The 17,463-nt window shown below is 37.8% G+C and overlaps 1 protein-coding gene across 1 annotated transcript; it reads left to right on the plus strand.

Moving 5' to 3' along the window:
• The first annotated feature begins 3,690 nt into the window (after positions 1 to 3,690).
• Positions 3,691 to 10,011, plus strand: LOC115218289. The gene is made up of 2 exons (XM_029788040.1): positions 3,691 to 3,945; positions 9,895 to 10,011. The coding sequence occupies exons 1-2, from the start codon at positions 3,691 to 3,693 to the stop codon at positions 10,009 to 10,011; spliced, it is 372 nt and encodes a 123-aa protein (XP_029643900.1).
• Positions 10,012 to 17,463: the final 7,452 nt, after the last annotated feature.

Consider the following 17,463-nt stretch of genomic DNA (forward strand, 5'->3'; position numbering starts at 1 on the left):
GTACAAGGATCAAACAATTGGTGATATCTGACTCAGGCGGTATATTTTTCCTTGATGCTCCTGGTGGAACAGGTAAAACTTTATTTTTATGAATGTGTTTTCGTCAAAAGGTTCGCTCACTGTTGCAGATTGTTTTTGCAGAAGCCTCTTCTGGAACTGCTGCACCTTTACTCACAGGTGGCAAGCTTTAGACACATTGACAAACTCTTTCACTGGTTCATAAAGTATTATTTACACGTATATATAAACCTGTGTCAAATGGCCCGGTACCCGAGTACCCAGAAAAATCTGTGCCAAATGGTCAGATGAAGGAAGAATCAACAGGGGAAGAAAACGTCAAACATATGTGGACAATTTGCTTCAGGACAGTGAAATAGCAAATGTTCACAAATTAAGAACATGAATGGGGGACCGTGATGGATGGCGTGCTCGTGTGAAATCACTGAAGCCTCCGGGAGGACGACCAAACTAAACTTATGTTTATAAAACATACTGTAAAACAGTAATTAATTGATCAGAAATATTAAATTTCTAAATATCTCATAGAGATATGTACGGTGGTGGGGCGATAGAGTGGTTGTATACTGTCAACTTAATGTGACAGTAAGGGGGGGGATTACACCACCGCTGTTTAGCCCTAGGAAGCATCGACGCTTCCTGTCGGCCTTGACACATTTCCTGTGTCCTTATATATTTACGAAGGGGAGACAAACACCCCCAACAGCTAGGACTAAACAGCGGTCAGTAATTAATTGAGTGTATTTAATCTTTTATGTAAAAATGCTTCATTTGAAAAAAATGTTTTGTTTGTAAATTAGGAGTGTGTATAAAGTGGTTTTGTATTGTGCATAAAACTGGTATTATGTGCATGCTTCTATTGTTTTTGGTGCCATATCGTTTACATTGTCGACTGCTATGTCACGTCTGCTTTATACTAGGGCGTTAACAACTTTCAATACGTACACGTTCGACAAGATACTAACTAAATATAACATAGTAGAAAAGAAGACGAGACGGCTACGACTTGAATGTCGATCGAACGAGGTAAGTTTGACATAGAAATACAAAAGTCCTGTGTTTTATAAATGAAATAAAATGGCTGCCTCCGGGAAAGAAAACCCGGTTTCGCTGCCGGCGACAAGCTCAGAACTTGCAATACAACATTCATCATCTCTGATAACGCCAGTATTGATGAAACATTATGGCTGAATAAGAAAAGTTATTACTATGAATAGAAGTATTTAATAACCTCATTATTTTGTCTAGCTATACGAACTTTCGATCGATGCGTGTGTGTGCATATATATATATATATATATATAATATATATATATATATATATATATATATATATATATATATATATACTATTATTTGTAGTATCGTAAAGAGGCCAAGACAGTGTATAAGCATACATGCACGCGTACACATACATGAATATGCGCATGCGCATACAGACGTCTATGTGTATGTGTGCGCGCGCGCAAGTATTAGATATATTACACACAAGCGCGCGCATACACACACATGCTAAACTATGTATAATTCACAGACACGACCAAAAGCAAATAATACCAACACATACATACATACATACTGAGATAATGTTGCTATGGGTTTTCATTTCCTTTTCTATCCGCATCATTGACTCTATTGTGTAACAACAACAATAGCAACAATAAAAATCGCCCACTTTAATATGTATGACTATTTCATCAAAGCCCAACACCCATTTAAATATTTAGAACAGCCAGCAAGGCCAGACATTGTCTAGTCTTGCAATAAACACGACCCAAAAAAGAATATAGAGAAACACCAAAAACTAAGTGGAATAATTCGTGATTATGAAGTAGATACACCGAAAGTAGCAGCCAAATACCTTTTATGCTACATTCTATCATCTTAAATGAAGAAAATAAAACTGAATAATGTCGTAAATATGTAAAATGACTGGAAAAACTTAAATCATTGGTTTGCTTGTTACGAGATGACCTCGGGCTAAGCATCAGTGAAGCGTGTTACAATATTTATAATATTATGTCCTTATACTGGACGTACATTAATCATTTTGAAAAGATATCTGCCCGTCCCCCCCACCCCCATTTTCTCCCAAATTTGTTTATTTAAAAAATATTTTGCCTAAACCCCCCGTTTTCGGATATGGAGGTTCCAGAAAATTGCCAAAAATCGGCATTGTGAAAATTCCCCCCACTTCCCCACCAAATTCTTACATTTTGACTTTTTTCCCAACACTAACCCTAACCCTTACCCTAAAACCCTAATCCTAACCCCAAAACCCTAACCGTAACTACAGAAATGTTTTGAAATTTTTGTCAGAATCGTAATGTCCGTATTTTCCCGCATATTTAGAAAAAAAAAAAATTCTTAAAAAAAATTTTTTTTTTTAAATTTTTGGAAATTTTTTTCAGAAGCATAATCTCCGTATTTTTACCACATATTTTGGAAAAAAAATTTCTGAAAAAAATTAAAAAAAGAAGGAAATGGGGTTGGGGAAGTGGTAATTCAAAAATACCGATTTTTGCTTTTTTTTTTTTTTGCAGATTCGTATTCCCCGTAACCGAAAAGGGATGGGGGCTTGTGTCGGAAAAAAATGTAAAAAAAAAGTGTTTTTTTGGGAGGTGGGGCGGAAGTCTTGCCATCATTTTTACAGACCTCTAAGGCCTTAACAAGAAGGTCCTTCGTCCTTTACAAATCCTTGACTGACGTTACCGGTTTGACCATCGACAAGCCAACTATTAAACGAGATGTTACAAATAAAACTGATTAAAAAAATTTATTAATTTATCTGACCTCGCATACACATACATATACATACATACATACATACATACATACATACATACATACATACATACACATACATACATCATACATGCATGCATACATATACATACACATACATACATACATACATACATACATACATACATATATTAATGGTTTTATCTAAGGTTTATGAATAAAAAGAAAAAGGGACATTAAACCGAAAGCTCAGCCATTACTGATTAGTAGAGAACCAGATTTATATATTTTTATACAGAAACGGTTGACAGTGACTTCGAAATTTATCACTGTATGTACGTTTGTATATCCATACAAAGATAATACATACATATAGTCATGCAAACACACGCACACACATACACACAAACTCATATAAATATATATATATATATGTATATACAGGCGTGGCTGTGTGGTAAGAAGCTTGCTTCCCAACCACATGGTTCCGGGTTCAGTCCCACAGTGTGGCACCTTGGGCAAGTGTCTCTTACTATAGCCTCAGGCCGTCAAAGCCCTGTGAGTGGATTTGTTACACGGAAATTGAAAGAAGTCCTTCGTATATATATATATATATTATATAATATATATATATATATGTACGAGGGGTACCCAAAAGTAACCAGAAACGGTCGCTGTGGGTACAGGCTTCCGTTGTAGTTCAGGCTTCCGCCGCTAGAAGCCACTTAATGCGACTCTCAGGCATCAGTCTGCCGACCAGCGTCGTCGAGTAAAAGTCTTACTGCCACGTGGTGCTCCTTCATTTTGCAGTGCTTCTCCCCAGTTTGTCGATTTTTGCAAAGGAACAGCATGCTTCCGTGAAATTCTGTTTTCTGCTGGGGAAAACGGCGGCTGAAACAGTTGTTATGCTTCAGACATGAGCAAAACATGGTTCTACGCTTTAGGAATGGTCACTTATCACTGCAACCTCATTCAGGACGACCGTCGACATCCCGAACGAATGAAAACATCATGCAAGTTCATGAACTGATTTTGGAGGACCGTCACCGAAAAATTGACGAACTTGCTGATATGATTGATGTGTCCTGCAGTTCTTACCAACGAATTTTGAGCGAAGAATTGCGAATGATAAGAGTTGCAACAAAATTTATGCCTCGCTTGATCATGGAAGATGAAAAGCAGGTACGACTGAATGCGTGTCGTGAACTGAAAGAACATTTGGAAATTTGTCCAGACCTTTTTTTTCGAAGGTCATCACTGGTGACGAAAGCTGGTGCTACGGAATTTGCAGATGTGGAAGAGGTGAAGAAGAAGACGACATCACTTCGCAAGCGTTCAAGCACTGCTTCGAACAGTGGAGATAGAGCCTGAATCGATGCGTTGCTTCAAATGGAGAATGTTTTGAAGGCAATAAAATTATAAACATGTAAAACTATGTGAATAAAATACATTTGCAAAATTCCGGTTTTTTTGGTGTGCCCCCTCGCATATATGTTTGTACTTATGTGTGTGTCTGTGCATGTATTTGTTCCAAAACCCCCATCACCGCTTGACAACCGGTGTTGGTGTGTTTACGTCCCCGTAACTTAGCGGTTCGGCATAAGAGACCAATAGAATTAGTACTAGGTTTTTAAAAAATAAGTTCTGGGGTCGATTTGTTCGACTAAAATCCGTCAAGACGGTGCTGCAGCATGGTCGCAATCAAATGAGTGAACCAAAAAATGGATAAAAGAAAGGCTAAAGTAAAAATGTTCTTTCATCCATGTCCGTATGCATACGCACACACTCACGAGCACGCATACACACACACACTCATATAATACATATATCCATACAAACACACTCGCACACGCATACACACTTATGTACACACACTCTGAGATGATGTTGCTATGGGGTTTTATTTCTATTTTCTCTTTCTGCATCATTGGCTCTATTCTATTCTGTAAAAACAACAACAATACAGATAACCTATTTTAATATGTATGACTGTTTCATCGAAGCCTGCAGCCATTTAAATATTTAGAACGGCCTACAAGGACAGACCAGGCCACACCAGACCAGATCAAACCAGATCAGACAGTAAATACTGGTCGAAAGAAATATGGAGAAATGCCAGTGTTTAGAAAGAATGATTAGAGTTTACGACGTAGCATCGTTATTAAACCTACTGGAAATAGCAGTCAAATCTTGTAACTAAGGGGGTGCACTGGACGGCTCTGCCCCCTCACTATTCAATGGTGCGTCCCCAGATTTACAGTGATACACTTTTTTCGAAACTTCACTTTAACATTATTAGTGTCCACCCGGAATAATCTGAAGCACCCTCAGGCACCGAAGTCTGGCGATGGGCCTCTATTACATACCACCATCGGAAGTAAAGAAGGTCAAATTTAACAATGACGTCATTGTTTTAGAAAAGCGCAGAATGGGTACGGCTGGAAGTACTTTGATCATAGGTTTGCTTGATCAGGAACGACCTGGGGTTAAACAACGACAGTAACAAGATGGAGTATCTGAAGCAGTTATGGGCAAACTGCGATTTGCTGGACTTTCTAAAATGGCACGTCTAACGAAAAATTATCTTGATTTTTTTTTTTTTTAGTACTGGGGCCCGCCTGATAAACAGTCATATCTCATGAGTTCTCTTTTCAAGAAAGGTTGTCCATGCCTGATTTAAAGTGTTACGTCTCGACACAGGACATAGTCTGATACTTGTTTCTACTAAACTAAGAACACTACAGAAATAGGACGCAACGTTAGTCTTGTCTTGCAACACTGTAAATCTTGTCCGAATGGAACTCTGAGCAAGAAGAGTCAACGAGGAAACCTCTCTGTAGACGATCAAATTTTAAAAATATCTCTCAGCTCTCCATAAACTCACACCATACCATCAGAGAAAAGGAAGGTGATATTGGGGAATGTAATCTTTATATATAGAAGTAAGATTGTGTGTCTGTCTCCTACGATTTAGATTCCTAACTACTCCCACATTTTGCGGTGCAGTTTAACCAAAACCGGGTATCTTATAGTCGTGATTCATATCGAGCCCTTCTGGTATTAGCGCGCGTCTATGATGAGTCTACGATTTTAAAAATAATTTACCATCATTTTTTTCCATTTTTAATGCATTTTTCGCTATTATATAAGGGAAGTAACTCTCTAAAAATGTCTACGATGAGTCAACGATTTAAAAAAAATTTACCATCATTTGTTTTCCATTTTTAATGCATCTTTTTGCTTTTTTTGGCTATAACTCTATAAAAATGCTTTATAGTTATTTCCCTTACAAACCCGAGCAACGCCGGGCGATACTGCTAATCGTTAATATATAAAGACAATGAGATTGCCATGGCTACATAGAACGCCTTCTTTATTATTGGTTTGCGTTGACGAAGATAGGAAGGAGGCTGGGCTGTGTCTGTGATCTTTGTAGGACCTTGGAGACTGATGTCATTGATACGGTTAATGTTACTGTTGAGCAGGTTTATGTGCACGACACCAGGAAGAACATATGGCGAAGAGGAAATTCAAAATGATCGATGTTATGGATGGAGGAAGTGGACGTAGAGCTTAGTGTGTGTTCCGGGGTTGGTGGAAACTATATTGGTGACGAGAGGAGAGAGACAGGTGAGTTGAGAATGGATAGATGAATAGAGATAGCACTAGAGCGGCCTGCCCTGAGGAGTAGAGGCCATTAGAGAAGGGAGATAGATAGATAGATAGAACAGACAGAGGTCGGAGTGTGTTGGTGAGCGGGTTCATGCCAGTCAATCAGGATGCTTTTTGTTTGTTTAGGTCCCTGGATGTCTGTATGTGTACAGGAAGCACCGTCTCTGATTCTGTGGCCACTATTCTATTGAGTTTTTCAACTGAGTTTTGGCGAAGATTAATAATTTCTGCTTGAAGAAATATTTTCTGGTTCTACGGAAGAATACCAGTTTTTGTTATACAGTCTTTTCTGTTTGGCGAAAGACTGTATAACATGTCTTGGGTATAAGTCTACTCGCTCAAGGCTGACCGGGGGTTGTAGGCTTACTCCACGTCCTAGTTTGATATCACTACCTGACACAGACAGATGTCTTGAGCGGAGGTCACTTTGTTGTAAGCATTTGGGGCTTGGTATCCGCTTCAAGGACGACCTCCTCCCATCCAATAAATCATAGAAAAACACAGATAAAGATAATGAGTGCTCTCTTCTTCGACTGTGCCAAATACCAGATCTTAAAACACCAAAAAGAAAACAAGGAAACTAGCAATTTTCTCAGCAATAATCTCCATGAAAATAAACTATTGACTCACATTAAACGGATATAAATAACCAAACGGCTTTAACTTTGGTACGATGTCACGCATTTTGGAAGAGGGCCACGCATGGATATTAAATCGAACCTGTACAATTACCAGAAATAGAAAAAAATGATCGATCGATGTTAAAGGTGAAGACAAGTTTAATCACATATGATTAGCTGGTAACAGAAGATAAAAACACCGGATAGACACGGGAAGACAGAACCCTTAAAGAAAATAAGATAAACTTTACACTGAAAAAAAAAATATCGATTGTCTGCTTTTGGGCAATATCAAAAAGTTAATTTTCTTTTTTTTTAAGCTTTATTCATCGATATGATTTCTACTCTCGACTGAACACCAGTGATTATACAAAGGTAAAAATAAAGGGGGAGATAACTAATAAACGGGACATAAATAAGTCAGCTTATTGTCAAACAACATAAACACTGGATATAGCAACCAAAAAGTGAACAGATGTCTTGTTCTTCTCTATTGAATCACGCCATATGAATTCGTGTAAATAGGACACAAGCAATTCATCTGATGTTTCAAATTGACATCGTAATTTCCGTTTAACACGCATTCACATATTTTCAACATTTTATGTGTGAACGTCCTTATTTGTTGGATCGACGAAATTTTCTTGATGTACAATCACTTCGTGAGTGTACACACCACCATTTCGGCTTCCATTGTTGTCATAGGATCGCCAGCCATCACTCACTATATGACTCCCCGATAGAATCCATCGTTCAATCAGGGCAGATAAAGTCTACTCAGTACGATCAGGTACTTCAACTAAGAAACATTTTTTAAAAACTCTTTCTATACCACCGAATACCCAATGACCATGAACAATCTTGTCTCGTGATTCGGCTAATTGAGTGATATTCCAAAATTCCTCCAAGATTGATTCGCAGTTGAGGATTTCAATTTCAGGAACAATGAATTGCGGTGCCGCTGGTCCTCCACATGTCATTCCGATCGATTCCAAAGTAAAGAATGATGGAACATATTTCTGTGTAAGTAAAGAATGAAAGTGGAGGCATATGGCCTAGTGGTTAGAGCAGCGGACTCATGATCGACAGATCGCGAGTTCGAGTCTCAGACTGGGCGATGTGTGTGTTTTTGAGGGAACCACTAAGCCCCACGCGGATCCGACAGAAGGTAATGGTGAACTTCTGCTGATTCTTTCGCCACAACTTTCTTTCACTTTTTCCTCCTGCATCTAGCGGCGGACCGGCGTCCCGTCCAGGTGGGGAACCTATAGGCCAATAAAACCGGGTAAGCGACCCTTATGAGTCAGGCATGGCTCGAGAAGGAACAAAACAACAAAGAATGAGGACTTTCCTTCTTTTATTACTAATCTCACCCTTAATTTTTATTTACTCTTTTTACATCTCTTGACAGCTAAATCTACAAGTTTTTTTCCATTCTCTCTCTTTAATTTCTCTTATTCCTTTCAGTTTAAGAACGTAGGCTCGACACGCAAAAAACATTTTCCTTTTTCCGAGCATCAAACTAATACACTTGCTTGTTGTTCATACACCTGACTTCGTCTTTTGTTTTTCTATGAATTTCAGGTATATATATATATATATATATATATATATATATATATATATATATATAATACACGCACACACACACATATATATTGATTCTTCATTACGTATATGCTGCAGTGAAGAAGGACCGAGACATCGAAGCGTACTTATGCGGATGCTTAAAAATAATACACATATTCGTAAGTTTACTTTACACACACACACACACACACCACACACACACACACACACACACATACACACACACACACACTCATACACACACACAAACACATATACTATACGAACACACACATATATCTGTATATAGGATGTTTTTACATACATTTTTTAGATAAATGGTTCCCAAGTACACTTAATTGTTTTTTAGACAGATTTCTAATTACTACACACACACACACACACACACACACACACGCACACACGCACACACACTCTCACACACAAATTCATTCGTATATACATGAGCAGAAACATACGGATAAACGTACATGCACGCTTACACACACATATACCCACAAACATACATAAATGAGCATATAAATAGATGCTCCGAATAATTAATTAATTTAGGTAATTTCTTTAATTAGTAAACAGCAATGTGATTCCGTGTTTTGCCTTGACTTCTTGATAATTGGAACAACCAAAGAATAGCACCAAAGTGTTTTGTTTATCCGATGTTTATCAATTAACCGAAATAAAATGGAAAAAAGGTAAAAAGGTAAGCACACGCGTGTGCATATTTATGTATCTATGTATGTTGATGTATGTATATTTGTATGTATGCATGTATATGTGCATATATGTATGCATGCATGTATATCTATATTTGTATGCTTGTATGCATGTACATATATGTTTGTATATGCGTATATGCGTATGTAAGCATGTCCAACTATTCAATATGCGTGCATTCACACATGTATGTATACGTACAAGCATGCATGAATATATATATCAAACTGCAAAGAAAGTCTTGCCACATTTTAACTTAATCACTTTGGGAGTACTTTTTCAATACTTCCGATAAAATAGGCATTAATTTTTATATCCTAGTGTATTTTTTTAATTGAAGTTTACTTTATTCCGTAGTCTTTAAATTCGTTCGATTTTACGCACGAATTCAAAAGAGGCTCTTAGGCAATAGAAACAGCAAGAAATATTCCTTCTCTCTACGGAAACGAAGCTTCAAGCGTCCCGGACTTGCCAATGATGGTTTGGCCAGTGCCAGGTAATTTTTTCTCTCGTACACTCCCCTTGATCTCGACAGCCAAGTTCTTTCAATACTGAACTTCTGAAAACCGTAGCTGAGGAAAATCTGAAGCAAACAGCACGAGAATTAGCAAAACAGTTTAAATCACACTTCGATCTTATAACGCATTCATGAACTAGGGAAGGTATCTAAACTTGGTCAATGGGACTCTCATTAGCTTCATCAAAGAGTTGCTCTCTGCTAGTTATTGAAGAGTAGGCTTGTTACAGATCTTCTCTTATGTAGAATAATCACAAGTGATGAAAAGTGCGTCCTCTATTATCATATCCAACGAAAACGACAATGATTAGCTTCCAATGAAAAAGGAGAGTCCATCCCCAAACCAGGGCTTAACCCGGCAAACGTATGCTCTGTGTTTGATGGGATATGAAAGGTGTCATCTATAATGAAGTATTAAACCAAAACGAAACAGTTGATGCGGAGAAATATTGTCAGCAATTGGGAAGTATTGTAGAAAAATCTGCAGAAAGGGGCCCATGATTGGTCAATTCTAAAGGGGTGCTGTTCTTACACGATAATGCAAGGCCACATATTGCCCCTGTCACTCTTGATTATAGTACTAAACATGGACGCTTTGCCTCATCCTCCTTACTCTCCTCACCTCGCTCCATCTGACCATCATCTTTCAATTCATTCCAACATTATTTAGAATGAAAAAAGGTTCATTATAAAGGGGTTAAAAATAAAACTAAGCGTTTCTTTACTCTTTACTCTTTTACTCTTTTACTTGTTTCAGTCATTTTGACTGCGGCCATGCTGGAGCACTGCCTTTAGTCGAGCAAATCGACCCCGGGACTTATTCTTTGTAAGCCTAGTATCAGTTTCTTTTGCTGGACCACTAAGTTACGGGGACATAGACACACCAACATCAGTTGTCAAGCAATAGTAGGGGGACAAATAAACAAACACATGCACACACACATACATATATATATATATACATATATACGACAGGCTTCTTTCAGTTTCCGTCTACCAAATCCACTCACAAGGCATTGGTCGGTCCGGGGCTATAGCAGAAGACACTTGCCCAAGATGCCACGCAGTGGGACTGAACCCGGAACCATGTGGCTGGTAAGCAAGCTACTTACCACACAGCCACTCCTTCGCCTATGTTTCGAAATCTGAAAAAATTTACGCCCGAAGGATCAACAATTTGTCAAATCGATGAGATCATGTTATCAATGTTGAGGGGAAACACGGTGGTGAGTTGGCAGAACCGGTAGCACGCCTGGTAAAATTTTAAGCGGCATTTCGTCCGGCTACAGAGACAATGAGCTTGCTTCAGTAAGCTTACGGCGATGAAGCAATGAGTCGTACGCAATATTTCGAGTTGTAGGGGCGCTTCAAAAGCGGAAGAACCTCACTGAAAGACGATGAGCCATTTGGAAGAACTGCCACGAGCATCACCCCAGAAAATGTGGAGAAAATTCATCAGCTTGTACAGAGGACCATCAACGAGAGAGCATTTGAGGGAGGACATTCAGCGAAAGCAACCGGGTCTGTGGAGTGCGAAGAACTGGATTCTTCAAGACGACAATGTGCCCTGACACCGAGCTCTCCTCACTCGTGAGTTTCTCACCAAAAACGACATGATATTACTTCCACATCCGCTCTATTCGTCATATTTAGTACCTACGGACTTCCATATTTTCCCCAGGATGAAAATACAGCTCGAAGGTCGCCGTTTTAACACTGTTGTCGAGATCCAGAGCGAATCACAGAAAGTCCTCGACGCACTTACGGAAAACGACTTCCAGGGCGGATTCCAAAAGTGACAGGAACGCTGGGACTGGTGACTATTTCGAAGGAGATGATGTTAAAAACTTAGGTAAATAACTTATTTTTTTTATTAAACGCAACAAACCCGGGAACTTTTTGATATCACTTAGTATGTATGTATGTATGTATGTATGTATGTATGTATGTATGTATGTATGTATGTATGTATGTATGTATGTATGTATGTATGTATGTATGTATGTATGTATGTATGTATGTATGTATGTATGTATGTATGTGTGTGTGTGTGTGTGTGCATGTATGTATGTATGTATGTATGTGTGTGTATGTATATACGTATTCTTTTATTCTTTTACTTGTTTCAGTCATTTGACTGCAGCCATGCTGGAGCACCTTGAGTCGAATAGATCAGAGTTATTCTTTGTAAGCCTAGTACTTATTCTATCGGTCGTTTTTGCCGAACAGCTAAGTTACGGGGACGTAAATACACCAGCATTAGTTGTTAAGCGACCATGGTGGGACAAACACACACACACACATACGACAGGCTTCTTTCTGTTTCCGTCTGCCAAATCCACTCACAAGGCTTTGGTCGGTCCGAGGCTATAATAGAAGACACTTGCCCAAGGTGCTACGCTGTGGGATTGAACCAGGAACCATGTGGTTGGGAAGCAAGCTTCTCACCACATAGCCATTCCTGCACCAATAATCAAAATTGTAATTAAAATTTATACCAGTAATTATTGGTGTACTTTCGCTATGTTGCTAAATGTTTAAATGGCAATCTCAAAATGTATTAGGTTGGAAAGAAAGTCCTGACGCGTGTATGTATGTATGTATGTATGTATGTATGTATGTATGTATGTATGTATGTATGTATGTATGTATGCATGTATGTATGTCTTATGTATGTATATATGTATATATGTATGTATGTATGTGTGTATGTATGTATGTATGCATGTATGTATGTATGTATGTATGTATGTATGTATGTATGTGTGTATGTATGTATGTATATGTATGTATGTATGAATGTATGTGTGTGTGTATGTATGTATGTATGTATGTATGTATGTTTGTATGTATGCATGCATGTATGTATGTATGTATGTATGTCTTACGTATGTATATATGTATATATGTATGTATGTGTGTATGTGTGTATGTATGTATGTATGTATGTATGTATGTGTGTATGTATGTATGTATATGTATGTATGTATGAATGTATGTATGTATGTATGTATGTATGTATGTATGTATGTATGTATGTATGTATGTATGTATGTATGTATGTATGTATTCGGTAAGAAGAGCATTGTCTCTATCGTAGAGCAGTCTTTGCTACAGTTGGCAATGTATATTGTTTTAGTAACAGCGTCATGTCACGATGGGAGGTAGTGCCTTGATGACATTTTTGGACAGTTCTGATCACGTGTTCTGTGTGTGTGTGTGTATATACACATATACTCACACATACATGTATACATATATATTATGCGTGTGTACATGTGTATGTATGTATGTATGTATGTATGTATGTATGTATGTATGTATGTATGTATGTATGTATGTATGTGTATATGTATGTTTGAATGTATGTATGTATGTATGTAGGCATGTATGTATGTATGTAGGCATGTGTGTATGTATGTATGTATGTAGGCATGTATGTATGTATGTATGTATGTATGTATGTATGTATGTATGTATGTGTATATGTATGTTTGAATGTATGTATGTATGTATGTATGTATGTGTATATGTATGTATGTATGTAGGCATGTATGTATGTATGTATTGTATGTATGTATGTATGTATGTATGTATGTATGTACGTACATACCAATGCTGTGTGTGTGTTTGTGTGTGTGCGCATGTGTTTCTGTGTTTCTGTGTTTGTGTGTGTGTGTGTGTGTGTGTGTGTAAACATTATGTTCGTAAACACGTTTGATTTCTTCAATCTGTACCAACTAAAATTTCGAAATATTGGTTCATGACACGTAACAGAATGTACAAAGTCTAAGAGTAATAGTTGATCATTCTATTGTTTTCCTGGCCTTTGTTTATCTTTATACCGTACCCATATACACGTGATTATACGCATGTAAACACACACGACATACCACATGCATATGTATCTATACATACATATTATTTAAATATGTATGTATATATATATATATATGTTTTATATATGTAACTAAATTTATGTATGTGTGTGTGTGTGTAAGTGAAAGTACATATATGTACACAAACACACACAGTGCGTTGTCATATATAAGTATAAATACACATATATATGCATATGTATATAGTGTATATATATATATATATAGATATATATATATATATATATATATTATAAATATAATATATATATAATATATATATAATATAAATATATATATATATAAATAAATATAATATATATATATATATATAATATAAATATATATATATATAATATATATATATATATATATATATATATGCATATATATATGTGTGTGCATATATATATATAATATGTATGCATGTATATATATATATATTATATATTATATATATTCTTTTATTCTTTTATATGTTTCAGTCCAATGACTGTGGCCATGCTAGAGCACCGCCATTGTAATCATCTTTCCACTTTCCACCTTTGTCGGAGCGGCTTCTGGTGAAGGATGGAGTTCGATGCTACTGCCCTCTTTTGAGATTCTTGCTTAGATATTGGCTCATCCGGGATCTCGGTGAGCCAGAGGTGAAGTTCACGTTTGAAAACGTCTACATCCACTCCATGAAGGCTCCTCAGATGTCTCGGCAGACAGTTAAACAGCTGTGGGCCCTTGAACCCCAAGCTATTGCAGTACATCGTCCTTGCCCGAGATGAAGCAGTCGGCACAATGGGGACAGCACGGTGACGTCCTGTTCATGGTCTGGTGTAGCTCTTTGTTCCAAAGTTTGGCACCAGTCCTTCCAGTGTCTTCCATATATATATCACTGCATACCTCTCCCGCCTTCGTTCCAGGAAATAGATTCGTAGCTCTTTCAATCTGTCCCAGTAGCTCAGTTGTTCCATTGATGCAATTTTCTTTGTGTACTCCAACGAGGTTACACAAAGACTGCTTCAAGCTCTGCTATCGTCCTTGTAGTATAAGGTGACCATAGCTGAGAGCAGTAGTCCAGTCGGCTGAGGATAAATGACTTCCATAGTGTCATCATAGTTTCTTGGTCCCTTGTCCGGAAGGTTCTCAGAATCCAACCGGCCAGTCTTCTGGATACTGCTACCATTTTGTTGATATGTGTGTGAAATGAGGCATTGTTGCTCATTTCTATTCCAAGATCACGCACCGTATTTGATTCTGGGATCGTTGCTCCACCTGGTCCAACGTACTGATGTCGTGATTCCTGAGCAGTGCTTAACTGGTAGCGGAGGGCCTGGAATTTACTTGCATTAAATTGCATGTTGTTATCCTAAGCCCATGTGTAGATGGCATCCAGATCTTTCTGCAAGACCGTAGCATCAGAGGTTTCCTATGGGATATTGAGATCTATGAAATAGGGAGACAGTTGAACACTGTAGACCAGATATCAATATAAATGACATGAGAAAAAGTGTATACCTTATAACAGAAACTGCAAATCCTTCATACAAAAGCCTTTCAGAAAAAGAAGTAGAAATAATCTCGAAATATGCTGATTTACAAATAGAATTATCAAGAATGTTAGGATTCGTAGAAGTAAAAGTGAAAGTTCTACCAGTTATAATTGGAACATTAGGTTCAATCACGCCCCCCACCAAAAAAAACCAAACTATTATACCATCTGAGATGGTTGGACATCGCGACAGCTATGCAAATGCTTCAAAGAACCCTGTTCTTTATGGTGAAGTTCATATTCTTAGAAAGATACTTTCTATTTAAAGCCATTTGTTAAGGATTCACAGTTGTTAAGGAAACAACATAACAAAAGTCAGTATTTTTTTTTATTCATACCGTACAATGAAATATAATAATGATGACGTTGGTGATAATAGTTTCAAATTTTGGTACGACCTGTAATTTTCGGGGGAGGGGATAAATCGATTGCATCAACCCTTGTGATCAACTGGTACTTATTTTATCGATCCCAAAACGATGAAAGTCAAAGTCGGCCTCAGCGGTATTTGAACTCAAAGCGTAAAGATGTACGAAATGCCACTTCGCGTTTCGTCCGCCACGCTAAGGATTCTGCCACCTTCCAACGTCTCGGAATAAATGGCTAGCGGCGTTTCTTCCGCTTCATTACGTCATGAGTTCAAATTCCACCGAGGTCGACTTTGCCTTTCATCCTTTCAGGGTCCATAAAATAAGTACCAGTCAAGAATTGGAGTCAATGTAATCGATGGACGCTCCAATCATCTCAAATTTCAGGCCCCTTGTGCCTGTAGTACAAAGAACTACTACTACTACTACTACTACTACTACTACTACTACTACTACTACTACTACTACTGCTGCTGCTGCTGCTGCTGCTGCTGCTGCTGTCGTTGTTGTTGTTGTTGTTAAGCAACAAGACGGGTAAGGGTGATTAGGTGATGGTTTAGGGCTTAAGGGCGGGAGACCCCAGACCTTGGAAAAAAAAAAACTTTGGTCGTCTTGTTGTAGTCGAGGGCTCTTCGTTGACACCACTGGGAGGTGGCCCTCGAAGTCGCTGGAAATGGAGATCTCCAGGTCCAAATTCTTGGACGGCTGCTGCTGCAGAATGCTACTACTACTACTACTAAAGTAAAAGTGAAGCAAAACTGAATGTCCCCTGTTTTCAAGTGTCACCGTAACTCTTTTATGATGCAACTGATTTAGGCTTAACATAGGTACTCAGATCGTTATATCACTTTACAAAGCGGTTCAGCTCTGTAATGACCAGGATGACAACATTCAATATTGGAAAACTTAGCTGGGAAAATCTTAGTCTGTTAGCTTAAAATGATTGGTGTCAGTAAAGAGAGGCAAGAGGTTAAAAACACATAGGAGACAGATTTTATGGAACCACCTGTCGATGTCGTCTGGAATTTGTCCAAAGTCTCCAAGCAGTTTAAGATGTTATCTCAGATATGTTTAGTATACATTCCACATGTTATCTGTAACTCTTGGCTTGTTGGAGTTAATCTCTTTAGAAAAAGAAATTAGAAATGTTATCTGGCGCACGTTTATCTAATCTGAAGTGGAATAACGAACTTCATGCAATGTTGAGCTGATTAACGGAAAGAGAAGAGTATACACGATGTGCTTAAACTTGTATACTTTAGAACTGTATGATTGTATAGTTTAAAGTATGATATACAGAGGGTAACTTTTAATTTAAACTGCATTATTGTTATCTTTCTTATATGGTTTATATGAACATTGAGTAATATTTTTATGAAATGAAATCAGCCGCTGAAAATGTGTTTGATACACGTGAAACACTAAATTTGCTGAAAGGTCGAAATGAAAATGAATGTATAAACACACATGATCACACATACTTGTATACATACAAACCTCTCTCTATCTCTCTCTCTCTCTCTCTCTCTCTCTCTCTCTCTCTCTCTCTCTCTCTCATGCTCACACGCACACACACATTAAGTAAAAAACTGGAATCATCTTTATTTGATTACGGTCGTTTCAACATGACATAGGAAATACATTTCATGAATATAAATAGTGCTTTCAAACTTCGGCACAAGGCCAGCAATTTCAGGGTAAGGGGTGAGTCATATACATCGACTTCCAAAGGAACGAAGGGTAAAGTCGACCCCTGACAGAATTTGAACCCAGAACATAAAGGACGAAATGCCGGTAA

Source organism: Octopus sinensis, linkage group LG13 (genome assembly GCF_006345805.1).
Source record: "Octopus sinensis linkage group LG13, ASM634580v1, whole genome shotgun sequence".
Taxonomy (NCBI): domain Eukaryota; kingdom Metazoa; phylum Mollusca; class Cephalopoda; order Octopoda; family Octopodidae; genus Octopus; species Octopus sinensis.